Raw genomic sequence first — 27908 nt, 5'->3', positions numbered from 1 at the left:
GGTTGCTTATTGGGTGTCTAGGTAACTGTTCAAGGGCTTTCGACTTAGGTCACACATCTTGGATCAAATTACTGCATAAGCCTGTATCAATTTGATCAAAAGGAACTTTACTAAGACCAAAGGACCAAACTGCAACATACTGCAACTGAGATTTCAGAATATAAACAAAATGACATTCAATCATCTGCAGGTCAATTTTACAAAGTATTTGGAGCTAAAAATATTGTTTTCAAAAGAATTAATGGGACTACTGTATATACTTTTTCTTTACTTAATAAAGGGCAAATTAACAAGTACTGTATGTTCATAATTTCTAATAAATCATCATATTTATAAATCCCAGAGCCATGTCTGTGATTCTGGGTGCAATTCAAAAGCAGTTTTGAAACATTCAATTTCTTTAGTGTAAATACTAATTTAGACACGAATTATGTAGTACTCACACTGAAAAGGCTAGAAGAGCCTCATAAAAAGTTTCTTGATTAAGCTAAAGGCCCCAAACAACTGGCTTTATTACTGGACACATGTATTCAAAGTCGCCTATTACTCAAAATCTTCTCCACAGCTAGGTGTCGATACAGGTCATAAATTACAATATGCTCACCACTCAAGTATATATGGCAAATAGAATCCTCTTTTCCCTAGGCTCTAACTTCACCAAAAATAATGAAAAGACGCCAAGGAATTTTTTGATGACTTGTTAAAATTAAACAGGAAATTAAAATAAACTTTTCTTATTTGAAAAACCACTGCTTTAAATGCATTTTCTGTGCCAATCTCAGTGGACTAGGTCAAAAACAGAATTCAGAATGCCTCACAAAGTGTAGCCCCACCGGTGAGTATCTCACCTACTTTCCTGCCACCTAGTTTTGACTTCCTCTAACTACTGGTATCATTTCACCTCAGATTAACACTGAGCAAGGATTCAGCAAAACTCAAAATTTATACCAGCCTGTTAAAACTTAAAAAAAAATACCTAACCTCTTGTGTCTGGGAATTTTTAAGACAGGGCCTCTGAAATCTTGCAAAAGAATTATTACAGTCACCACAAGTTTTGAACTGTGATGATGACACAAGACTATACCTTGACTACAGACAATGTTCCCAGCTCTGTTGCAGAGACATAACCACTTACAGGTACAGAAAGCTCACATCGTTAAAAAATACTGCAGTATATCCTATTCCCAAAACTATGAGCCATCAAGAATTTTTAAGACCCAATATGCAGAAGTGATTTTTTTAGCACTGCAGATAGTACACATCACTCACACTTAAGAGAACCAAGCCATCTCGACCTCACTCCATTAGTCCATGCTCCTCACCATGATTCTGATCTGAAGCAGATCTGTCTAGAAGTGTACAAGGACATACGATATTTTTGTCAATAACCTTGGCTGTTGTTCTAGGCAATATTGGACATGTGAATGTGTTAAAAAAATAGGCAGGCGAATGTGGAAAAAAGAGACAGGTGAAAGTGTAAAAAGAAAACAGACAGGTGAATATGAAAAAACATAGGTGAATGTGTAAAAACACACAGGTGAATCTGTAAAACAAAACTCAGACAGGTGAATGTGTAAAAAAAATAAACAGGTGAATGTGTCAACGAAACAATGACAAAAACAAAGGTCAAGGCAGTGACAAAATAATAATTGATGAATTGGTAGGCATCCCTAGCAAACAGGAGGACGCCGATAAAGGCAGAATGAAAAGTGAAAGCGCTAGCTAGCAAGTGCAAGTAACAGAAGACAACACTCTATGAGGTTACACTGACCATTAGTTACCAACCACTCCTGAAGCAGTCTGAATTCTGGGTTTGGCCAATGATTAGGCATTTATTGAGTTGTGGCTTGTACTCTGCATGAGTACTAAATCCTTAATGGCTTTAAATCATGATAAAACCTATTTTACAGAAGCCTAAAAAAAAGATTCAAGTTAAATTACATCATACTTCAACTTAAGGTGAAACACTAAAAGCAGCTGGCATTCACCAATTAATACCAATTTATGGCATTGTAATTCTTCTGCTGTAGAAAAACAATGGCTCGTGACAAAGGAAATACTCTTTCAGGCATAAGTGCCAACTCCAAATGCACAGTTATAAACCAAAGCCAATGATTATTGACACACTCCCCCACTTCATCCCAATGAGAAATTGGTCTTCCTCATCCCACAAAATCAATATCCAGAGTGGTCCTCCTCCCAACTGCTACATCCAGAGTGGTCCTCCTCCCAATTGCTACACTGACATGGATGTAAATTCATCAAAATGATCTGATAGATTGAAATCTGTCCAAAGATTAAGACCAATTTAACTGTTCTTTACAAAAACCAGTGATTCATTCAATTATTCACTTTTATTACGAAAAGAACAATTGCACTTACTGTAGGTTAAAGGAACTAAAAAACCCAACTCATTCATACGAATGGCAATGCAGACTGAAGAATATGTTTACACAGCAATTGGTGGGGTAAAGCCATATTTCAAAAATCAAGAGCAGGAACCTTCTCTCTCTAATGCTTCACCTGAGATACCAAGGCATGAACGGCACAGAAAACTAAATTAATTTGAAATATTCAGATGCCAATTCCAACTTAAGTCTCAACTTTAGGCTTCTGTAAAATGACAATTACAATGGTATTTAACCAAAATATTGGAGTTACCGAAAAAATCTTACGGGTTAAAATGCATTAAAAATATTTTCTGACAATTTCTGGATAGCACATAATGACGACTGATCCAACCTATGATTAGAAGACAAATCAGTCAAAAAGAAGACACACAGTTTTTGTTTTCCCCTAAAAGAGAACTATAGCTAAACACAACCAAGAAACACAGAACTCAGAGGAGGACAAACACACACACCTGTGCCGTCCATTTGTGCACAAACATCGGCTCATATAAAAAATATCAGGCCTATGACTTCAATAAAACACTTCAAATATACACTAGTCGGTCTAGCAATTCATTGCACATATAAAAAAAACTAAACAGAAAACGCCACAAATACAACGTTAGACTTTTCTATCACTGTCAAGGCCCCATACCTCATACATGTGGACTATAACAGCAATATTCTTTTCGAGTCTTTGTATGTACATTCGCGAATCTACGAACAATGCCTCCTCTGGCCCACTCTTGCCGAAATACAAGGCCTTGACTAGACCACTTCTCGTTGGGACCGACTTCACAACCACCTGCAGAGAGTTTGAAGTTATTACATTACTTGACACTACCAAACTGCTTTCATCAATTTAAAGCTTTGTTGATTTTTGCCACTCATTTGTTACCCACAAGCACAATACCTGTTAGGATCTCTCTCTCTCTCTCTCTCTCTCTCTCTCTCTCTCTCTCTCTCTCTCTCTCTCTCTCTCTCTCTCTCTCTCTCTCTCTCTCTCTCTCTCTCTTTTTTTTTTTTTACTTATTTCACATGAGTAGTGTATTCAGCAAAAGCTTCTTTTAATACCTAATGGCCTCTCTGCCTCGTTCCAAATGAATAATATAATAATAAAATAATAGTAATAATAATAATTGATGATTTACCATATTTTGGCTGTCAAGCCAAGCAATAAGGCACTTTCAGCCATTCAGCACTCAAGGAAGTGGAAATGGAAGTAGAGTACTAGGCTAAAAGTGGATGCAGCTAGGAGTTACAGGGACGCTGCCAACACCCTTCAGTACTACCTACAGTCCACCATGTTAGGTGTACTGATGGCACTACCTCCCTAAAGGAAAAATAATAATAATACATGTTTACTATCAACCTCTCACAGATTTGAGATAAACGGTGTGTCCATCAAGGATCAACGCTGGGCCATTTGCTATTTACCACAGTAATGGAAGCTGCAAATGATTGCAGAAAAATGAATTGTACTTTAAGCATATGACCAACTGCTAACAGCAGAATCTAAGGAAGAGTTGGTGGAAATGATTACCGGCTGGTGGAATGGCAGAGAAAAAAGTGGACTTAATGTAAGCAAAATATAATCCAGAAAATGGCCATGCAGTTCTTGTGGGAAAGGATGTACGGCTGAAATTTGTATTGGGTACCGAATGTAATAGATGGTGTACAAGAGGTGCTCAGGAATGCAAAATCCAAGTGGAGTAACGTTTCCAAAGACCCAAAATGCAATACACTGGAAAATGAGGGAGAGAAGTGAGTTGAGAACCCTCTTGTAATAGATGGGTAGGTCTTAGGAGAGATCGATTTACATAGATTTTAGGCATGCATGCCAAGCACTGGGGAAACTAAGGCCATTCAGCGCTGAAACGGAAATTGACAGTAAAGGTTTGAAAGGTGTAACAGGAGGAAAACCCTCGCAGTTGCACTACGAATCAATTATTAGGAGAGGGTGGACAGTAAGATGGAAGAAAGAGGATATGAACGGAGGTACAATAAAAGAGTATTTTTACTTCAGGAATGCACTGATTGTGAAGCAGAAGTTGAAAGAGCAACTGGAACGAGAGTAGCTACAGCATGGACAAAACGGAGGGAGACAGCTAGAATAATGGTTTGGACATGTGACACAAAGGAATGGAGAACAGGTGGTCAGAAAAGCAGAAAATATGGAATTAGGACACAGAACTGTAAGAGGGCCCTGGAAATCATGGCAAGAACACACGCATACCCAGGCCTGATGGATTTTCAGATTTAAAATGCACAGAAGAGAGGGGCGTGAAGTGAACTCATTTTGTGTCTCACCACACAAAAGGAAAAGCTGTTGTAAAAACGTTCATGATGATGATGTTATCAATCTCACAGCCTGTGGACTTTATTGAGTTTTATTAAGTTTGCTAATCACCACCTCCTCACATTTTCAACCTCAAACTATCAATGAGAATGTATGAAAATGTATAAATTAAGTTATGAATGATACCATTCATACAAAAATAAACCAACCAGCTTCAAAAAAATCAATTTGATTCATCTTGTACCGGGATAATTGATACCTTAAAGGAATTTATAACAGTTTTAAAGAGCATTTGGGTAGCTGGCACTCAAATCATCTTGCAGTAACGGCTAACAGGAACTCTGGGTTCTCACCTAACCCCATCACAGGACCTGGCATTTAGATTTCAGGGATGAAGAAAAGATACAACTGATAAAGTACCGATAAGGAGGTTTTACAACGTAAACATATCTGATAAAATATAGATAAGGTGGTTTTAGACACAAGGTTTATGAGAGGCAAAACTTGTGTGCTAGGCAAGGAAGATGTATGAATCTCCCAAAAGCCAAATCGTAATTTGAGCTGAAAATCCACTTTTCACTGGAAACCTTACCCTACTTGTGCTAACAGTTCTTTGGTACAATGTCTGAAGACAAAGCACATGTACCACAGAAGCTGTGGCTATGTATAAAACTAAGGGAAATGAACTAGATAAACAGATAGCTTAAATTATAAGCCACAACATACCGGATTCCTGAAAACTGGAGGCAAAGGAAAAACTAAGGAAATGTGAGCAACTAATGGTTGGTTTAGATTAAACTGTACACATGCCTACACAGACCCTTGCCTGAACATAGCACATAAATAAGAGGTCTCATGTGGACTCTGGATTACTTCAGACCAACATGACAAACAAATCAAAGCCATGGAAAAATAAAAACTTGTAATTAGCATTAGGTAAAGCACCAGTCTTTACGACCATCAGCAATTGGATGGAAATGTGGGCACAGTACACAAATAACTATCAAAAAGACTTGTATAATTTTTTTTTTTTTTTAATGAAGGGGACAAGAATGGTGCGGAACCAAATAAGAAATCCATTTTTTTCCTGAGCCTATTTTTGTTGACCATTCATTGTTTCGAACTTGGGGAGAGTCACACATACTGAAATCATTAGATAGCTGAAAGACTCCTTGAACGAGTCTTCATTTCCAATGGGATTCTTCAAGCCTATTAACAGACGCTAGTCTCCCCTTTATTTATTATTGAGGCTTACTTATGGATTTCAATCTCACTCAAATGTCATCCACACTACAAAGGAAGCCTAAAGGTAAGATGACGTCCAAGTCTAGAAGTGTTCTTCGGTAGTTTGATAAACAATTCATGTAATATATTTTAGAATACAGTTTCTTTTCAGAAACCATTAATCCCAACCTGTACAGGAAGGATATATCATAAAATTCTTTCCCTAACTTTTTTAAGATGTTACCTCTCCAAGCATGAAGAATAAACTGATGGGGGCTCCCAGCTGCTTTGATTGGTATCCCTTGAAAATGGCAGATAATGTATTCTGTGGGGCAAGACCAGCCCTGGAATGTTTGTGGGATACTAACATCCACACTAATTTTATTGTTAGTACTTAATGCTGCCAATTCAACACACTTCAGAGACGACTGTCTTCCTCAGATGAAATCACCCTGATGTAAAAAAAATCATATTCAGTCTTCAGAAAACTAATCTGACTGTTGTCCCCTACCAGAAGGATGGTGACTTCTGTTGCATCCCAAACCTAAAGATTTTTCTCCATTAGATCTTTTGCCTTCATGGGATGGCGAGGAGACCAGCAAGGCCTTTTGGAGCCACTCTTGGGGCATCCTTCCAAATATTGCCAATATCTGACCAGAGGCTCAATATGCTGCTTGCCCAAGCTTGGAAATCACACAACTAATTGAATTCTTCACTACGTGAATAAAGACATCCCACGTTTCAGTAACTACCACTTATGGTAGCAGACATACAAACGCTTTTCTTCTTCACCTCACGAGCTTTCTGCTCTCTCAAGGAATTTCTTCACACTGGATCCTTCCTTGAACTCGCTCTAGGAATCTTTGGATCCTTCCTTGAACTCTAGGAATCTTAAGTTTTATGGGATACTAAACAAACTGCTAGGGAGTTTAATAGTGTTTTTTAATTCCATGATTTTTTTGTATATGTGGTCTATTTAAATCATGACCCACTGCCAGTATTCAATTATTTTCAATTATCTAATTTCATTTTAAAGTTAGTTTTAGATTAGAAATGAACCAGAATTTAAATTAAAACGGAAAAGTTAATTTCTTTAAGAGGCAGATATATTTTTTGGTGTTCTGCAAAGATGTAAACACCACCACCTGCTAGATCAAGTGATGGAGGACTCGTTTTATAAGAAACTTCTTACCTTAAATACATTTTGTACAAGCCACATGTGGTATTTCTTCAAAGTAGTGTTATACGCATCCGTAGCAATTTGGTCCAGTCGTTCAAAGTCCGTACCCTTCTTGTACTCATCACAGATTCCGTTAATGAAGAAAATGGTGAATTGCAATGCCCTAGGAAAAAACAGAAATTACATTAAATGAGATATTCCTAAGTATATGTGAGAAAGCAAACTCACTTTATAAATTCATTTTACTCAATTCAAGCAGTAAGAATAGTGGTTATTTTATTTCCCGTAGGGAATACTTCTTGCAGAAAGCCCAATGCAGAATACTTTCAATGGTGCTCGAGATTTTTTGTCACTTCCATTCTTGGGCTGCCAATTGTATTGCTTACTTCAATTGTTCCTTATGGTTTCTTCTGACTTAACAGTCAAGACTACTTTAACTCTCTCTTGCTTCTGTTTTCACTTAAGAACAAAGCCTTTGGATCTGATTCAAAGTATAACGCCTTGTTCTTAAACAAGAAGTGATATGGGAGTGAGGTAAAGTTAAAGTACTCTGACAGCTTTGTGTGACATGCCCATAGCAGAAGAGATTAGGCCAGACTTCAAATGGAATGCAAAGATCTTTTATTGCAGATTATATTACAATGATAGCAACACCGCCTTACGCACTGCTTCCCTACGGGAACATACAATAAGAAGAGAATGACTCAATTATACCTTAGGCTCATTAATCTGAGTTGTAATACTTCATCATCTTCACATATAACGGTAAATATAGTAGTGGTAAAGTACAATAATAAGTTTTGCCTAGCCAATACATCTATGATCTACAGAATCAATCATTATATTTTGTCGCTGAATACATATGTAACAGCTAAAGAATCAATTACTATAAAGAAATCAAATCAAACACCGAATTCCATCTAATGAATAAAGTTAGCATCTGCGACCAACAATCTTTACAACAGACATCCTGAAACAGCGGACACTCCTCACCTTTTCAGCCACAAGAGCGCATCCACTGCGAAGACGGATGGGTCGTCCTTCTCTTCGCTTATGAGATCGTTCAAGTATTTATACTTCTCCGGAGACTTATTATATGTTTTGTACAATTTCTGAAAAGAGAAGTGTCGGTGAGACTTTCTGAAAAGAGAAGTGTCGGTGAGACTTGCTGGAATATATAAAATTTAGGCTAAAAGGAGGTCACTCGGCTCTGAAATCGAAACTGTGGCTTGAAAGGTGTAACAGGAGGAAAATCTCACACACTATGAAACAACTGTTAGGAGAGGGTGGAAAGTAAGATGGAAGGTGAATGGGGATACAGCGAGTGGAATGAAATGGGTCGCAGCTAGGGCCCGAAGGGACGCTGCAAAGAACCTTAAGTAATGCCTACAGTGCACCATGTGAGACTTGTAACTTTCTTGACCAGTTGACGTAAAAAGTACTGCAGTATCTCTCAGAATAAAAATAATACACTACCACTAATTTCCGATTTACTAAAATAAAAGATTAAATATTGGTAGTAGACTTAAAAGTTTCCCATAATATATTTCTACCAGGGGTAACTCAATGATCCACCTGATGCAATATCAAATATGAAAACATAATGAAACCTACCTTGAGACCCAATAATATCCCTGACAACACAAGCAGCAATAAACCTTACGAAAGACTGGGTTGTTTAAATCACTGGCCTTAATCTCCAGTAATACACAGTACAGTATACCCTGAAAATGAAACAACTTTACATTATGATACTTCTCAAGTCCTACAATCAAATTATTACTACAGTATTCTACTTTACTTGTCAATGTAAACTAAAATCAAACTTGCTCACTTTAATACTGCTGTGAGAATCACTCGTATTGCTTTCATAATTATTTTTACTGGTTCTTGGTTTAGCAGAATTCTGCAAAAAAAATTGTCTCAACTTCCACGACAATTGAAGTCAAGATGGGCCCAGTGACTGGCAGCCAGTGGTTTTATAAGGGAATGGACCTGGTTCCTCTTTTAGGACTTGTTCTTAAACGAGAGGCAATCATTCGAGCATGGCAAAGGTTAAACAAGTTGGCACGCTTGGTAGGAGGCAACCGAAGGAAATGAATGAAAAGTCAAAAGCAGAAAGTAATGCAGATAGGGTACTAAGCACTCCATTATGCATGCCATTGCGAATCCCCCCTCCCCCGCCCCCGACAAAGACTAATCCTGTGATACCATGCAAGTATGGAAATGAAAGATAAAATTTACGCTGGAACCTGTGCAGTCACTGAGCGCTAAAAGGGAAATTAAGAGGAAAAAATGTTTGAAAGGTGTAACAGGAGGAAAACCTCGCAGTTGCATCATTAAACAACTGTCAGAGAGGGTGGAAGGTCAGATGGAAGAAAGAGAATATGAAAGGAGGTACAGAAAAAGGAGCGAAAGAGGTTGCAGCTAGGGGCCAACGGGATGCTGCTTAGAGCCTTATGTAATGGCTACAGTGCATCGCATGAGGAACACTGATGGCATTACTCTCCTATGGGGAACATGCAAGTATGAATTAAAGCTTTACCAGCTTCCCACTTCCACGACTCAAAGCACTCACCTCAATATTACCCGACATGTCTTTCTTCACAACGTAGAATGCTGCCCCAAGGAGATCTGAAAGAAAAAGAGAATTTTTCCAGAATACAATATGGGATACAATTAGATTCCTTCAACTATGACAATCAGAAATTCAGTATAAAAATATAAAATCAGTAAAAAAAAAAAAAAGCCAAGAATGAATATGCCTTCAATTCTAATGACTACAAAGACCAGGAATTTCTTAGGAAAAACCAGAAATCACTTGAAAAAAACTGATAAGAAAGTTAAATAACAAACCCGAGATAAGAAACAACTGCGATTACTATGTGAAGGCAGTACCCCCTTGAGAACAGAATTCAGAAATAGTAATGAATATTCAGTGTTTTTATAAGCACAAGTAACACGACACAGTACTCTTCACTTTCCTCTATCACATCCTGATCAAAAGCTGATGAACACAACCAAAAATATCCTATATCCAAAGGTCACACAACTCCACAGGAAGCACTTTGTGCTGACAAAAGACATGACACATTACCATCATTAAGTACAGATAGTAGGTAGCAATGTCAGTTTCAATGCGTACCAAATTTCCCAAAGTACATATAGAATTGGAATAGAGATTTTAGGCCAAAGGCCAAGCGCTGGGGTCTGCGAGATCATTCAGCACTGAAAGGGAAACTGACAGCAAGGAGGTTCGAAAGGTGTAACAGGAGGAAAACCTCAAAGCAGTTGCTCTTTGAAGCTATTGTTAGAGAGGGTGGAAAGTCATATGGAAGAGAGAGAATATGAAAGGATGTAAAGACAAAGGAGTGAAAGAGGTTGCAGCTAGGGGCTGGAGGGACGCTGCAAAAGAACCTCAAGTAATGCCTACAGTGTACCTCATATCACCTCCCTACGGGGAGATTTACCAAAGTGAATAACCTGGCGTTCAAATTTCCTAATCGGGAAATAATGTGGATTCTTTACTAAGTGTGGTTGCAACTCCTTAGAGAGCTAAGCACACCACTATTATTCACGCCAGAAAGGGTATCTCATGCTCATTACCTAGATTTAAATGCATCTTGGGGAAGAGCAACATGGAATGAATAATCGAACAAATAAGTATACCTTAGCTTAACCAGACCACTGAGCTGATTAACAGCTCTTCTAGGGCTGGCCCGAAGGATTAGATTCATGTTACGTGGCTCAGAACCAACTGGTTACCTAGCAACGGGACCTACAGCTTATTGAGGAATCCGAACCACAATATGACGAGGAATGAATTTCTATCACCAGAAATAAATTCCTCTAATTCTTCATTGGCCGGTCGGAGAGTACACTGAAGCAGAGTGCTAGCTGAGAACGGAACCCACTCGCCCAACGAGGAACTGAATAATCGAACAAGTTATGTTCCGAATAATCGAACAAGTTACGTAAAGTATTTTCTTTACAGAAATACGAGTAATTGTACTGTAATGTACTGTCATGTCTATAATGAATACTAGTGATGTTTTATCAAGAGTTCCGACTATTGAATCTTATTTTAAGTGGTATGACTTACATTATTTAGGCCAAAATTCTCCAAATGACCCTCAATAATCTGCAATGTAACTGGATATACTGTATATCCTATAAATTTTCATTTCCTACCCTTTGGGTTTTGAGATTTTAGAAATCTTATTAGTAAAAACATACTAATAACATTTTAAATTTTAGCCTTAATAATTTAAAGGTACTGGGATCTTACTAACAACAGAACTGTCTACAATAAAACCCACTAACTTTTACTGACGTACTGAACGAGGCAGACAGTAGACATAACGAGTACACTTTTTAAATACATCAGTGTCTGTTTTCACAGACACAAAGACAGATAAAACTGACAGTCTCCTAGGGAAGAATACATCAACTGATGACCTTGCATACAAACACCTGCTATCTTTGCCTCATATTAGCACTCAAAAACATTCAAGGATCCTGCCTTCACAGAGACATAGGCACCAATTGCTGGAGCCCAGATTCAATGAAAATAATCTCAAAAGGTGATAGGATTGTCCTGAATATTTTTTGGTTTAGCAAGATTCATTTCTATAGTCCAGCACTTTAATTTGCCTTTAAATAATGTTGATTACTTCATGATTCTCTAGTATTTTGCAGGATTCTTTAAAATAATTTTTCTTGTTCCAGTCAAATTAATTCTGTGAAGGGTTCCATTTGTGTACTAAGGCGCACTTCATAAATCAATTCCCTCATTAACTTGCAGGGTCTACATCACTCTGGTTTGAAGCAGAAAGACGAACTCTGCCATAATGTATGCAGAGGTGTGTTCATTAATGCCTGTGCCATGCGCTCTCTCTCTCTCTCTCTCTCTCTCTCTCTCTCTCTCTCTCTCTCTCTCTCTCTCTCTCTCTCTCTCATGCACTGAATTGAAAAGATGCAAGCTCATAGATCGTGTTTTGGCAATGAAAATATCAAGACAGTCTAGGAATATGCTGTACAGCATCTGAAATCCTTACTCACCCCCTCAACCTTTGTAAATATTCTATCACGACAAGTTTCAAAATTTCCACAGCTTGCCAAAAGCATAAATGCATCCCCTGCAAGAATTCACACATGAATGTAATGTAATTCAACTGAAATAACACCACTGAATTCATACGCTCAATTTCATATCTTAAGGGCTCTACTCAAAAGTTTCCATGCTGGCAATATCTTCGACCATCTACAAAAAATTTTCCTAAATAGCCACAAATGCAGATCCCCAGTTAATCTTTGGTTGTAGGCAGTTGTGTAAAGTAGGAAGTTATGTCCTAGATTAGGTGGTCAGGTTGGGATACATTAATTTAAGGTCAACTTTATCGACAAAGAAAAGTAGAGGGCAGTTAACACTCAAGCGATGAAGCATAATTATTATTATTATTATTATTATTATTATATTATTATATTATTATATTATTATTATTCAGAAGATAAACCCCCATTCATATGGAACAAGCCCACAGCGGCCACTGACTTGAAAAATTTTACCAAAGATAGGCTGCATGACTTGCAACAAGTGACGTGATTTTGGGAGAGACCAAGTCTGAAAAAAAAGGACCAGGAAGCTTGGCAGAAGGGTGCAGTCAATGAGTGCTCTTGATTATATACACTTATATCATCTCTGCTGATTTGCCAACATAGTACTCATTTCTTCCATTTTCTCATTGCAATAATGGGTGTTCTCCTCCGTGGAGGATTTTGCTTTGCAAGTTGACTTCTTAGGTTTGTTTTATATGAATGTGTGTTCAGTTTGTATCTTAATAATACGCTATTGAAAATTACCGAAATATAAATTATATCAAACCAGAGAAAGGATCGTCAAATTTAACTTGCCTACCACAAATTCCCATGATGTATTTGGATTTACTTACAAAAATTTGGCTCAAAAGAACTCAACTGAAAGAAACCAAACTTGCGGGTGAAATCTGTTAACTTTAAAATGTTCCTACTGAGTGGTGTCTGTAATCTTCCTATCGAGTTGTGTCCGTGTACAGTAATCTATAAATGGACATCTCCTTCAAATCACTTCAAAGTGTCATTTAAAAGTCAAACCACTGGCCATGATCCAACAATATGATGGACCCTTTCTTCATATTCAGTATATAATAATATTAAGGCTTATGGAAATGGGAGGTCAACCTCACAGTTGCTCTATGAAACAACTGTTAGGTGACGGTGGAAAGTAAGATGGAAGAATATGGAAGAATATGAACGAAGGTAAGATAAGAGGAATGAAAGGGGTTGCAGCTTGGGGCCAAAAGGACTATGCAAAGAACCTTCAGTAATGCCACAGACAGTACTATCCCCCTACAGGATTAAAGCTTGAGATAAATTTATGTCCCTCCTTAATTCTTCATGTCTTCTGTTAATGGGTGACGCATCGTTTTCAATAGCAGGTACTGTAATACTGTACCATCAAAATGGCAATACCTGTACCATAATGAGAGGCTGAAACATTACGTCTTGGCCCTTGAGATATTACAATATACTAAAATAAACACACACTGTACTTTATTAATCAGTATCGAGTAGAAATTAGGTTAATGAAAACAGGACAAATCAAAGAAGCCACGTAGCCATGATACAAGACTAAAGGAATGAATGACCTTAAAGTATGCCACACATGGCTACCAATGCCCTGATGGGCATAGGGCCAAGTGCTGCTCAATGAAAAATAGATGACAAGGAGTGTGACTGTAAGCACTGTATACTGTACGCTAAAAGTTTAACTCTGATGAAGAATGACTACGAGTGGTAAAAGCAAGTCTTAGATTACTGAGAGATGTCTGTCGATTGGGCCCACACCTCCAGGGGTGGGGGTAGTGTCTAGTAATGGCCCATCCCCAGGGCAGAGAGGGAGAGATGGATCCGACGACCTTTACAATTCAGTAATCAGCCGACACTCGATTTTTTATCATTTCCCTCCTTATCTGCTAGTCTCTATCAAGTATAACATTATCTATTAAAGAAACTTGGCTGGGATATGCTTACAGCACTAAGATGACTAAACCATCCGATATACCATGTTACTTTTATTACTGGTTAAAATAAGTATATTCCTCAGGAGCAAGCTTAAAAGACCACTAACTTCCAAAGCAAGCTTCATCTAAATATAATGACCACACGGAAATATTGAGGGAGAAAATCACAAATGTATCAAATTTTAAAATTAACTTGTATGATCCCTGACATACAAACCTGAAGTTCTTTACATACAAGCTAAGGTCCTACGTAAAGTACAGGAGGTTTGTATCTGAGTGGGAACAAATAGCAAATTAAATTAATTTCTATTTTTCCTAACATACAATCCTGAATTCTTTACATAGAGATTTAGCCTACGTAAAGAATGAAGGTTTGTAATTGTGAAGGAATACAAGTTTACAATAGAATACTAGCAGTTAAGAGTCTTGGCATTCTATTCAGATGTCGGGAAATCGCATCCCCCCAAGGGTGATGAACAACACAGGCTCTGTATCACAATCAGTTACTGCGCAGTGTGAGGTGGGGTGGGGGTTCGGGGGAACCTTAAGATTGTGGAGAACTTAAAACCAAGCAATTATAAGTTTTAATTTCAAAATGAACAACAATTTAATATTCAGGGAATACATGGCACTTACACTATACTTCATGCAGGCTGGATGGAAAAATTGGAAAAAGACGTCAGGTGTCTTATGTGACCGCAGAATCAACAAAAGGTTAAAGGAAGAGTGTATAAAATAGTAGTGAGACCAGCTTTGAAATATGGAGCTGAAATGTGACCAGTAAAGTGTGTGCATGAGAAGAAATTGGATGCAGCAGATACGAAAATGCTTAGATGGATGTGTGCAGTAACAAAATGGACAAAATAAAAGAATGGACTGGCTGATTAAGAGCTTATTGCAGAATGAATAAAAATGAACTCTATCACCAGAAATAAATCCCTCTAATTCTTCACTGGCCGGTCGGGAGTCGACACTGGGCCAACAGCATGCTACTAAAGCTCTACCCAAATAAAGATGGCCCTGAAAAATAAAGATGGCCCTGAAAAGAAGACTGCAGTGGTACGGCCATGTGATGAGAAGGAATGAGACATATGAAGGAAGGAGGGTGATGCAGATGGAGGTGCCTGGTGGATGAACGAGAGGCAGACCAAAGTGAAGGTGGATGGATGCTGTCAAAAAGGTCTCAGAGACAAACAACTGTCAGAAACTTGGACCAAGCCAGTGGAGGAAAGCTGTCAGACCACACAGAAGTGGGAAAAGATGCAGAGAAAACCACGACACTATACTTTAAGATACTGTAGTGCAGTTAGACCATCTCATACCACTTCAGGAGCTGATAATCATCCTTAGAGGAAATGGATGAAAGGTAAAGACAGAAAACCAAATACAGCCAAGGGCTGGATGTCAGCAGCAAAGAACACTCAGTGATAATTCAAGTCAGCAAAAGTCAAAAATTTTTAAGTTTTATTTGTATTTTTCATGGGCTACAAGCCTAAACATTTTATTTAGGAGTACTGTATTCCTCAGCATGAGCTAGAATCAGTTGCTGAACCTTGGTAGCACAGTAGTTAGGTGGTATTAGGTGAGCCAACAGACATTTTTTCCCTAGATAAAAAAATCTGATCTGTTCCCATGGGAATACCAACCATCACATTTTAAGAACACTGACTCCTCACAGTAGGTGGAAAGGTACAGTAATCTCAATTGACTGGTAAGTTGAACCCCTGCCTGGAAATGTCATGCTCCTGTTCATGTCTCAGGATGCCATATCAACAGAGCCCTGTGCAAACAGAAAAATCTTGAAGAACCAGGCGTCACCTTATGAGGGGTGACAAGTCAGAAGGCAGCTAAGATCTGGTCAATGTAATTGATCAGTCCAGATCACAGCTCTACCAAACCCACCCAGCTTGTTAAAAAGGGGAAGAGGAAGAAGCTGCTCATGACACGCTCAAGTTTTAAGACAGGATGCTCAATTATGTGGCTCATTAACTGTAACTGGGCCAGTTCAGCAAGTATTTAATCTGGCTGCTGCCTCAAAGAGAAGGGAGAGAGGGAGACAGTGACTCAACCATTCAATCACTAGACTTATACCCTCCAAATGCCAAATGAATGCCCTGAAGGAAACGGCAGCCACCAAAAGACTTCAGGAGACAACATCTGTCAACATCTGGTAGAATGAGGTAAAGGTGGTCTGGAATGGAATGAAATATAAAATTTTGGCCATAGGCCAAGTGCTGGGACCTATAAGGTCATTCAGTGCTGAAAGGGAAACTGATAGCAGAAAATTTTTAATGGTGTAACAGGAAGAAAACCTCGCAGTTGCACTATGAAACAACTGTTAGGAGAGGGTGGAAAGTAACCTGGAAGAAAGAGAACATGAAAGGAGGTACAGTAAAAGGCTGAAGGGACGATAAAAAGAACCTTAAGTAATGCCTACAGTGTACCACATGCAGTGCACTGATGGCACTATCTCCACCCTGTACAAGGAAAGGTGGCCTGGAGTTTCTAGTTACCAAACCAGATTATCTGTCAAACCAAAATGCCATGAATGGTCTGACACTTAAAACTTCCGAGTCCTTCCCAAGCTGTACGACTACCCTCTTTTCTGGCCGAGCAGTGAGCCCATTCGAATGGATCACGACACCACAGGGAAAAGGTATTCTTGCAAACCACCTTGTATCAGGCAGGATTGATGATGAGGTGCCATGCAAACCACCTTGTATCTGGCAGTATTGATGAAGAGGCGCCAACACTTCAGCATGACAGCAGCCGAAGAAAAAGTGTCTGATGACATTCTGGTTAGTGGAGGGGTTCCCCCGCCTACAAACACTTAACCTTTTTGCAAAGTTTCAATGGCTAATTCCACCTCATGCTCAGGAATATTCCTACATACAAGATGCTGCTTAGTACTCTCGTAACAACAAAGAAAAAGCTACCCTTCTTTGTTATATCTCTGCAGAAGGGATCAAGCCACTGTGTGGAATATTCTCTGTACAAAGCAAACTACAAATTCTAAAAAAAAAACTTAATTTCAGACACTACATATCCCAAGTTCTTCATGAAGTGTTAGTTACACTGCAAACCTTCCAACTGGGAAAGTAGTACAACAATGAGTCTGGTCAGTACTAGATGAGTAACTAAACATGCAAATTATATGCCATTTACAAATTTGTGACATCCTTGGGGGCATAATTGAATAGCTTAGCAATTTCATACTGAATACTGTACTTGAACTTATCAGAAATAACTGAACATCTGTAAATACAGTATGCAAATTAACACTTTTGCAAACTGGTACTTCACAAATTTCATCAACAGTTAATGAGGGCAACTAAACTGAGGTTGATCAAGTATGTGCTGTACTGAGGATAAATTGATATAATGAAACCTGTCAATAACTTATGAGCCTGGAATCACAATTTTAGAAGAGAAAAAATTGTTAATGGCTATCTATTTATATACTGTACGCCCTTTTAATATTTTTGAGAGAGTATTTAGTAGAGTGATTCCCTAACAGCTGATTACAGACATAATCCAATTAGGATGCATCCTAATCTAACCTTCCCTTAATCTTACTTATCCTAAGGTGCTGTGCCCTAACATTACCAAGGGGGCTCTGACCCCATCCAAGATACCATCAACCTTATCAAGGGGATCTGCCCCCACCCCAGACACCCATCATCCACAAGCAGAACATATACATAAAACCATTCTGCAGTATTACCTCACTGCCAACCTTTCAATAAGAAAGGCACTCGTACAAAGACCAGCGGAACTTCACGATATGGCTTCCGAAACAATTTATTCTCATCTTACAACAGTACAAAGGCAGAAGACAAACCACGTGGAGGAAGAGCTCGACTATGAGGTGGATGCGGAAAAAGACACGTGCTTATCTTTGTCAAAGTATTTTTGTCTTCCATCCAGTCTCATTCCCAACCACTTGGCTACAGCGGAATACATGGTTGAGACAGGAGGTAGTGTGTGGGTAGTACATCCTATGACCAATAATTCAGAAATCCTTATGTTCACAGGCAAGATGACATTTTACATAGACTCAACAGTGATGAGCTCTTTAGAGGGAATAGCAGAAGAAGATAGGTCACCCAAATCCTTTCAAATGAACACCACATTCTTTTAGAAGTTTGAATCTCAAGTCTCTTCTGAATAATAATAATAATAATAATAATAATAATAATAATAATAATAATAATAATAATAATAATAAACCAAACAAAAACTTCTGAAGATGGAAAGAGCAACCCACAAGATTCTTGTGTAAAACTTGTATAACTTGTTTACTGATAAATATTTACATATGTAAATATTTATCAGTAAAGTTATACACAAGAATCTTGTGGGTTTCTCTTTCAATAATAATAATAATAATACAACCTAGCTAAGCTAATGAGGTCAGCTTAAGGTCACATTACAGCTGTACTTCAGTACATTCGACGTAACCTACTAACCCCGTCTCCACCACAAACAATAAAAATTCAGCACATTTTATTATATCACATAAAACGTGCTGGAAACACACGATGAATTTCCACGACTTTTATCATTCTCTTGGGATAGCTTTGACTATGACCATAACGAAATAAATAAATTACATAAATAAATAAATACATGAATCAATACATAAACACATGAATAAATAAATACATAAATATGCAAAAAAAATATATATATTTTCCGTCAAAACAGAATTCCATCTAATAAACGGCGCCCATAAAAACCACCTTAATTTAAAGGACCCCAGCCGATTTCGTCGTTTAGCGGAAGGGGGGCAGAGACCCCCCAAAACTAGCTAGCTGCCCGCCAAATCGAAACGACAAAGTAATAAAAACATACCCCCCAAAAATACCTCGCGAAGACTCACCATAGATCTGAATGAAGGCCTTAGCGGCCTCCAAAAACTGGGTCGTGTCCACCTTGCCCTCCTCCGTCACGGCGGGGAACGTGGTCAGGTCCGTGAAGAAATTCGGCAGCGATTCTCCTCCTGCAGGAGGAGAGAGGAGGAGGAGGAAGAGGAGAGTCTCCCTCGCCCACAGGAGACGACGACGACGACGACATATTTCCCCCACTTGTGACTTCGGCAGTTGTTTACCTTCGACTGACGGTGGGAGGGACGAGCGGGTCCCTGTTGCCCTGGTGGGGAGGGGAGGGTCGATGGAACGCGCGGTGTTGCCAAATCTCGCTTGAGGAGACTTGCTAAAGGTAGCATGAATACTCGTAGCTTTGTCATTATTATTATTATTATTATTATTATTATTATTATTATTATTATTATTATTATTATTATTATTCGATGACCATGACTGTTGACTCGTCTTTAACTTAGGATAAATTTGTGTATGTTTACAAATGTATTATTATTATTATTATTATTATTATTATTATTATTATTATTATTATTATTATTATTATTATTATTATTATTATTACCAGGACGGGCGAATTCTTGTCAAGGGTGACAAAAATTCATTGGCAAAACTATAATTATAGAACCTATAATTATAAACTACTTAGCCAAGTGTTTTTGAGTACTTAATAGGTGTAACCATATTAGTGCCTTTAATTAGGAAACTAAAAATGGAATCACGTCCACTCAATATATTTGCATATTTAAAGAATCGTAAATACACATATTCAAGTTCAGTAAAAACACAAGATTTTAACTTGATAATAATTTTTATCTTCAAATAACCATTCTTGATTTTTTAAAATTTACAATGAAGTAATCCAATTATAAAATGTTTTATACAAATATAATCAAATTCCAGTTGTTTACCATATTCAGTAAAATCTTTATCTTTACTCATTGTTGATGTTTTCAATAATACACACGCTTAGTTTTTTTAGAAGAGTAAAAGAAATATAATTAACCCTTTCATTCAACCCAAAATGATGACCATATTTGACAATATAACAAATTTCCAGTTATCCGTTTCATACTAAGTATGGCGAATTTAATTTGGCTAAACGAGTGAATTTTAAAATGCTAAAATCCATACTTAAATCATAAGATCTCGCCATCATTTGCGACGCCAGTTTTAGTAGCCTTAAATCAATCAATCAATCTGTTGTGCAAGCTGATGTTCATAATTCTAATGCTCAAGAGCAATCCAGTTTGTGCGACATACTTAGTGTTGCAATACCTTCATTTTATCATATATTGAACTTGAGGTGTTTTTCATATATGAATGTCAGACTACTCGGCAACATGTGTACATGCATACTACATACATTATATGAACATATACACTCATGTGTGTATATATATACACATACTTATACACATACACGATTCATGTTAAGAACGAATAGATTAGAGAAAATTATAAGGCCAAGCAACTAATTCAGGCCAAGTCAAGTAACTGTATATTATGTAGAAGGATAGTTAAACGAGAAATTAAAGAATTATGGACTTATGGTCAATGATTTTATATATATATATAAATATATATGATAATATATATAATAATTATGATAAAACCATATATATATATATATATATATATATATATATATATATATATATATATATATATATATATATAAATATATATATATATATATATATATATAGGAAACGTGCAATGAAAAGTAGGGCCGGGAATTTCCGAAAGTCAAGGAATGCGAGAACATCGAGAACAACGTTCCTTTGCGTTGTTTCAATTGTTTTGTTGTTGTTTTTTTTTTATTTTTTTTATTGCAGAGCTTTTATTCGTCTGTTTGTTTCATGGTTGTTTTTTGTTTGTTGTTTGTGAGATGGACTTCTTTTTTTTTGCTATGAATTTATATACGTTGTTTGTTTGGTGATGTATACATATATATATACATATATATATATACATTATATATATATATATATATATATATATATATATATATATATATATATATATATATATATATATATATATATATATATATATATATATATATATATATATATATATATAGAGAGAGAGAGAGAGAGAGAGAGAGAGAGAGAGAGAGAGAAAATAACCAACACAATCACATGCAGAACAGAAATAAATTTCTGAGACTCACATCAGGATCGAACCCAGGTCTTTCAATTGAAAGACAAGACTGCTGCCAACCAGGCCACACAGTCATAAAAGAAGTGGTACTCAGGTTCCAACTTCTTTTATGACTTGTGTGGCCTGGTTGGCAGTGGTCTCATCTTTCAACTGAGTAGACCTGGGTTCGATCCTGATGTGAGCCAGAAATTGTGACTGTGTTGATTATTTCTACATATGTATATATACACATATATACATATATGTATATAAAGGAAAATATAATTTTTCCATCAGACAAACTCGCCTGGTTAATAATAATAAATATAAACCAGGGTTCGATCCCATAAGGAGAACATCTTTGGGGATCTTATCTATAAAGTGCAATGTGAACCTGTAGACCTAAAGTGTTAATTAAGTACCTGGTAGCTATTCAACTGTGGTGGGTCAGAGCCATAGTATAAAAGGACATAAGGCTTGCAACCTCATCCCACTTGCTGAGAACTGTGAGCTTATAACACCCTTTAGAACCATTTAAAAACAATAAATATCATTATTAAAATACCAATAATATCCGTATATTTAATTACAGAATTATTTCGACATTTTGAAGGACAAAAGGTATTCTAAAAAACCATAAAAATTTACGGACATTTAAAAGAAGTTCTCACGTTGGACCAAACGAGAACCAAGGAAAGGGCCTTTTAAAAATGTATGCGGAAGTTGAGAACGCAAATCTACCTCCTGCCAGTTTGGTCTGCTGTGGGAATTATTCTTTTACACGATTAGCGGTCAGTTCCACGAAGTACTGTTCAGTGTTCACATTATGTTACTTCAGAGGCTGATTTGCAAGTTAATGCTCGCTCACGGATGAGACTCCGGCCTCGTGTGACCCACTGCCTGTGGCACAAGACCCCTCTAAGTGATGATCTTATAATAATTGTAATAATCATTCTGACATGTCATCTAGAAACCTTGTAACAATGTCATTTTTATGGTATGTATATTTATCGTTAAGAACAGTGTCTTTCTCCGTGGTCCAGGGGTTACCAGCCTCACTTTACCAGCAATATTGCTCCTCTGTTAACCTAAGCAGTGAATTTTGCACCTGGTAGTTAGTGAACTGCAATAGATTGCAGGCTTGCAGCCATTGTTGAAGTGGGTGGATGGTGTTAGCTACTATAAGTTCGGCAACCTCAGGAATCTCTTGAATTCCAACGGGAATAATAATAATAATAATAATAATAATAATAATAATAATAATAATAATAATAATAAAAGAGAAGAGAGAGAGAGAGAGAGAGAGAGAGAGAGAGAGAGAGATGTAAAAACGTTTTCCTTCCAGCAATTAGAAGATTCCGCTAAACGTAGCCAAACGCGCTCTGAATACATCTGGCACCATTGCCTCGGAGCGACTGCATCAGCTGTCAAACCCACAAGTGTTTGAGTTTGTTTGTTCGTGTGTTGGCCCTCTTATCCTACCACCAACTTCCCATGAATGAATGTCGTCATTGAGCGTTATATAAACTTTATATAATGGTTTATTAGCAGTATGTCATGACAGAATGCTTAATTTGTATTCAGTGACTCGGTATGATGACATCCCATCAGAATGAATAACTTGTATCGATTCATTTTGCTGTGAATGCTAGAATGGCTGTTACGATGGAGAAGTATGTTGTTAATTACTTGTTTTCAAGCAAAAAATAAATAGTTTTTACATAATATTTAAAAATCTAGGCTCTGGACAAAAAGGCTTACTAGCAATTTGTTAACCGTGATCGTCGTTCAGAATTTCCTAGTCCTATAAAAGGTCAAATATGACGATTGTTCAGGATATGGAGTAGATAAGAGACACCCGTCAAACAGGAAAAATTAACAGCTATTTTTGGACTTATCCTATGTTAGAAGTCAAGGTTTGAAGAAGGCTTACAGTGGTTCGGCTCACATGACTAAGCATGTGGAAAGCTCAATGAGACAATGACACTTTAAGTAGTTTTGCACGGCGTTGTCAGGGAGTGGTGGTGACGAAGAAAGAGAGAGAGAGAGATAACATTTATAATTCGTATATTATTATTATTATTATTATTATTATTATTATTATTATTATTTTGTATCAGGTCCACAATAATACGTCAATGGTAGAATGCGGGACTTTATAAAAATGTATAAATGGGTTCATTTTCAGTTGGAATGAAGACGAACCTAGGATAAGGTTCGAAATCTTTTTATACATTTTTTATAAAGTCTCACATTCTACCATTGATATATTATTGCGGACCTTATACAAAATTACTCCTGTTCTCGACATTGAGAGTCCTACACAATTATTATTTAAATGAGAACAAATTCATATGGATTAAGCCTAACAGCTAACTAATTCCTAGAGCAACTTATTCCTCTAAAACTCCACCATGCTTACATGCTGTCCTAGGGGACGGGCCCATGCTGTTAAAAGACCGGTTTAACTAAACCAACCCAACAACCGGAGTAAGTTTCCACGAATAGATTGCCGGAAGTGCTTGGCATGGGTCTAGCGTTAGCAACCGTGGCCTACAAAAAGAGCTTCGGCAGGAAAACGGTGTCACGGAAGATTCAGTCAATAGGCAAAAAGTATAATAAGCAAAGAGAATAATTGAAATGTTCCAGGAAGCCTTAGCAGTCTGCTGTGAGCCTTAACTGATCATGGAGAGGACCCGGAAGCCAAGAGATTGTGGAAGAATATTCTCATTTTTTCTTTTAAAAATTGTATTTGCATAATTATACCTATAGTATTTGCGACACATTCTTCATATTATTATGTATGTGTCTTTGCTATATTTCTGATTCAAATAAATTACGAAAACTTCGCGCCAAGGAATGCGTAAGAAGTTTACACTAGACGCAAATTTGTTTGAAAAGTCTTTGAATCACTTTAACTGAATTAGGGTATGCATACGTATTACTCTTATGCCCATATTTCTATTCTATAGGCTGTTCGTATGTTTTTTTTACCGTTATATTACTTATTTTGAAGTCATAATGTACCATCTTTAATATCTGTGGTGAATGAATATACAACACTACGTTGAAATAGCTTTTTTAACCAACTATCTATGCTTCCATTTCTCTTACGAAAATGTATAGATAGGAGAATAGTTTTATTTAGATTTCTTCCATACTGCATCTTTCTCACATATGGCAAAATGTCATGCAGAAACCGATACATTATCATTTCTCAGTGCAAAATCCCAGTATGTCTAAAATCTGACAATGGGACCATATATTTCCCCAATTGGGTGTGGGATACAAGTTTATCGGCACCATTAGTCCAATGACAACCAAACATCAGATTCTTTGAATATTTTCACCGACATTTTTAACTATAAAATTCTCTGAGAGTTAGTTTAACAATTAAAGTAAATCAGGCTAATTGCATTTTACGTAGTTACTTTTGTTGTTTAACCATACGGTAGGCCTAGTCTCCATTTCCTCAAATTTACCGGTAACAATTTGAATAACAATGACCCTTTTATACAAATATGTTGAAATCACCAGCAAACTCTAGAAGTAGCACCCTGTCATTACCTGGTGAGATTGGGGGCGATAATAGTATGTTATATACTTTTTATTGCTCTACAGAAAGACTCTGAACATACCACAAACAACAGCATCGATCTGTTTACCTAGAAAGAATCGGTTAACAATCCGTTGACCAAAATCCGGGTTGGGATATTTTCGTACAATCCTGGAATTCCTTTCATGAATTTTTGATGCATTCCACCGCTGACATATTTCAACAACAAACTCCTGTGTCAATTCGATCAAATATATTTGACCAATTCTGGAAGAATGTGGGCGCACTGGAGTCCATTTTCAATTTAGTATTATAAAGTGTCTTAGTAATAAATTACAGTGACATTCCTATCAGGTACATTACAAAATTGTAAGATTGTTCTTTTGAAATAATATTGGTGATCATATTTGGTAATCTAATGCTCAAAAAGTTCACTACAGTTTTTTTTTTATAGTCTGCAGTCAACATCGATATAGGTCTACGGTTTTTAATATGGCTTCCTTCTCCTTGTTCAGGATTCAGCGTGATAATATGCCTTCAGTCTGACTCTCTGTAGGAGCGTTCCCTCGTAACAATGTCAGTACAACTTCTGTAGATACTTTCCCTATAATTTTTATACAGTTTCTTGTCAAAATAATCAGAGCCACCATTACTCAGAATCATGACCAGGACACGACAGGGTCTACGTCAAAAGCAGACCATCGCGTGATACAACTAGTGCCGCATAGCATTGATTAGTAGTAGGAGTTAATAGTGAGGGTAATGAACGATAATGACGGTACTTTGGCCTCGCGGACTCACGTTTGAGTACCTGTTACTCTAAAAGAAAAGGTGGAGTCTTACTCTGTCGGTTTTCGAAGCTGGTTTCATCTTGGAGATGACTAGGCCTATAAGTTGTTTAGCCAGGTTGGGTTTTTAGAAGGGATTTTGCAAAACTTTTATATATTTCGATCTAAGGTTTTCAAAAGGAATTATTACTCAAAAATATTATGGAACTAAGAAGTTTAGGAGTTTGTTGTATAGTGGCTGCTGTTTGTACCTACACACACACACGCACACAATTACATGAAAAACAAAAAAACATATTGAAATTTTTGCAATTTGAATGAAAACAGTGAGCATAAGTCTAGCAACAACATCTAAAGTCAAAACTGGATCAATGGAAGTGGGTTGAGCATAGAAATACCAACCTTTCCTTATAAAAAATAAAAAAAAATTAATGGCTTTAAATCTACACCAATAGAGGAAAAATAATGACCATTTGGCGCAAAATCTGGCCCCAAGGCTCTGAAACCGCCTGAAAAATTAATGGCCCTAATTTCGCTCCGACACGAAAAGCATCGCCAACTAAAATAGACATTCAGAGCAAATTCTAGCAGTACGATGACAAAAGAGACGCAAAGGGGAAAAGAACAATAGATAAAAAGAAAGAATAAATAAAAAGCAAATAGAACACGCCCGCCATTAGCCTAATAACGGTCAAGAGCGGTTCACGTAACGTCGTAATGACAGAGAAGAGAAATCAAGCAAGGGAACCAGACGCCTAAGGAGTAGTATTCACTCCGGAGTTGAGAGAAACGGAGTTTGGAGGAGTATTGATATATCGACGAGTGCGACCTTCAAGTGGAGTGTATTTTTGGTAACGGCGCGAATAATGGATGGGCCTCCTGCGAAGCCCCGAAATGGTTCCGCCGTCGTCTCTGCGTCCCGAAGCGTTGGAGGAAGAAGAAGAAGAAGATGTTTTGGAAAAAAGGCAAAATTAAGATTTAAGTCTAATGAACTAATATTTTACTGCATAAAATGGAACAATAAACGATAGATTAAGAATAATGACAATGCATTGTTGTTAGTAACGAAAAAATAAACGATAAAAATATAAGATAACTCGATTATCGTGAGGCAGCTCTATCAGATTAGTCATATCTAAATTCTCATTGGGGTCTAGGCACCTCATGGCTCTAGATAGGCACTGGACGCATTTTTTACTAGAAAGCTTGGATCTAAGAGTGAAAAAATATAATATATATATATATATATATATATATATATATATATATATATATATATATATATATATATATATAATGTCTAGGCTATAATAACTCGACTTTGTACAAGATTGCAAAGCCACAAAGCAAAATCCAAACGTGATATTTTACAGCAGTAACAAAATCACAAAAGGAATTGAAGAGCAAAATAAAAGAGAATAAACGAATCTGAATATAATGGGGAGGACTCTTGACATGCAAAAACAAGGTGTCATGTTGGACTCTGCACTCTGTGCCTTCCCGCGCATTCTTGTTGCGCATTCGAGTTTACATGGAAACGCTTTTGTGCAAGAAAATAATGTATTTTTCAAACACTTTTATATTTACCTTGGCTTCTTTGCTCTTAAGACTTGTTCATGAAGAATGAAAACAGAATATTCAGCAAAAAATGTCGTGTTGGCTTTGCGTTCCGCCTCATGGCCCACGCGCGTTGATGCATTTGAGTTTGCCTGAAGACGCTTGTTGAATGTTTCAATTTATATTCAGTGTCCACCATTGTCTTAGTATTTAATTGTACTTTTGACGCTTTAAAGACACTTTAATATATTAATATAATATTTCCTTTATCTAGTCTTCTGTTTATACATCGATCTTGATAAATACGTAGAGAAATTCATAAAACATTAACTGACTTTGATACGAAACGAACGGACGCGGATAAACAAAACAAAAAAAATAAAAAAAAACACACACACACCTTAATTGACAGAAGTGAATTGCGTGGCACGCCATGGTAACAAGCAGCCCGGTCTGTCAAGCAATTTATTTCTTCATTCAAAAAAACCTAACTTTGATGGCGTTAAAAAAACCGGTTCTTACCAGTCACGTCGACTAAGTGCGTGCAATTGCATATACACATGACATATGACATAAGCATTGCAGGGGTAAATTCATTATTATTATTATTATTATTATTATTATTATTATTATCGTTGGTTTGTTCTTTATTTAGACTTGTAATAATAATAATAATTTTGTATATGCGATGTAATTCATAATTACGTTCTATATTGTAATGTAATGATAACACATTTCCCACTGAAGTTTTAAACACCGTAAATAATTATTGTTAACGAGAGAGAGAGAGAGAGAGAGAGAGAGAGAGAGAGCTAAGACAATTTA

General features: G+C 37.0%; 1 protein-coding gene across 1 annotated transcript in view; it reads right to left on the bottom strand.

Moving 5' to 3' along the window:
- Nucleotides 1-88: 88 nt before the first annotated feature.
- Nucleotides 89-27908, bottom strand: part of LOC136856008 (glycolipid transfer protein) — a 29712-nt gene continuing 1892 nt past the window's right edge. The window contains exons 2-6 of the mRNA XM_067133559.1: nucleotides 19037-19305; nucleotides 9672-9727; nucleotides 8087-8205; nucleotides 7106-7256; nucleotides 89-3195 (exon numbers count right to left, since the gene is read on the bottom strand). Coding sequence (XP_066989660.1) covers nucleotides 3013-3195; nucleotides 7106-7256; nucleotides 8087-8205; nucleotides 9672-9727; nucleotides 19037-19305 — 778 coding nt within the window. The 3' untranslated portion in view covers nucleotides 89-3012. The remainder of the gene's footprint in view (nucleotides 3196-7105; nucleotides 7257-8086; nucleotides 8206-9671; nucleotides 9728-19036; nucleotides 19306-27908) is intronic.

This window comes from Macrobrachium rosenbergii, chromosome 34 (assembly GCF_040412425.1).
Source record: "Macrobrachium rosenbergii isolate ZJJX-2024 chromosome 34, ASM4041242v1, whole genome shotgun sequence".
NCBI classification, from domain to species: domain Eukaryota; kingdom Metazoa; phylum Arthropoda; class Malacostraca; order Decapoda; family Palaemonidae; genus Macrobrachium; species Macrobrachium rosenbergii.
Note: the sequence above shows the minus strand (reverse complement) of the source record. Positions and strands in the feature narration are given on the sequence as shown.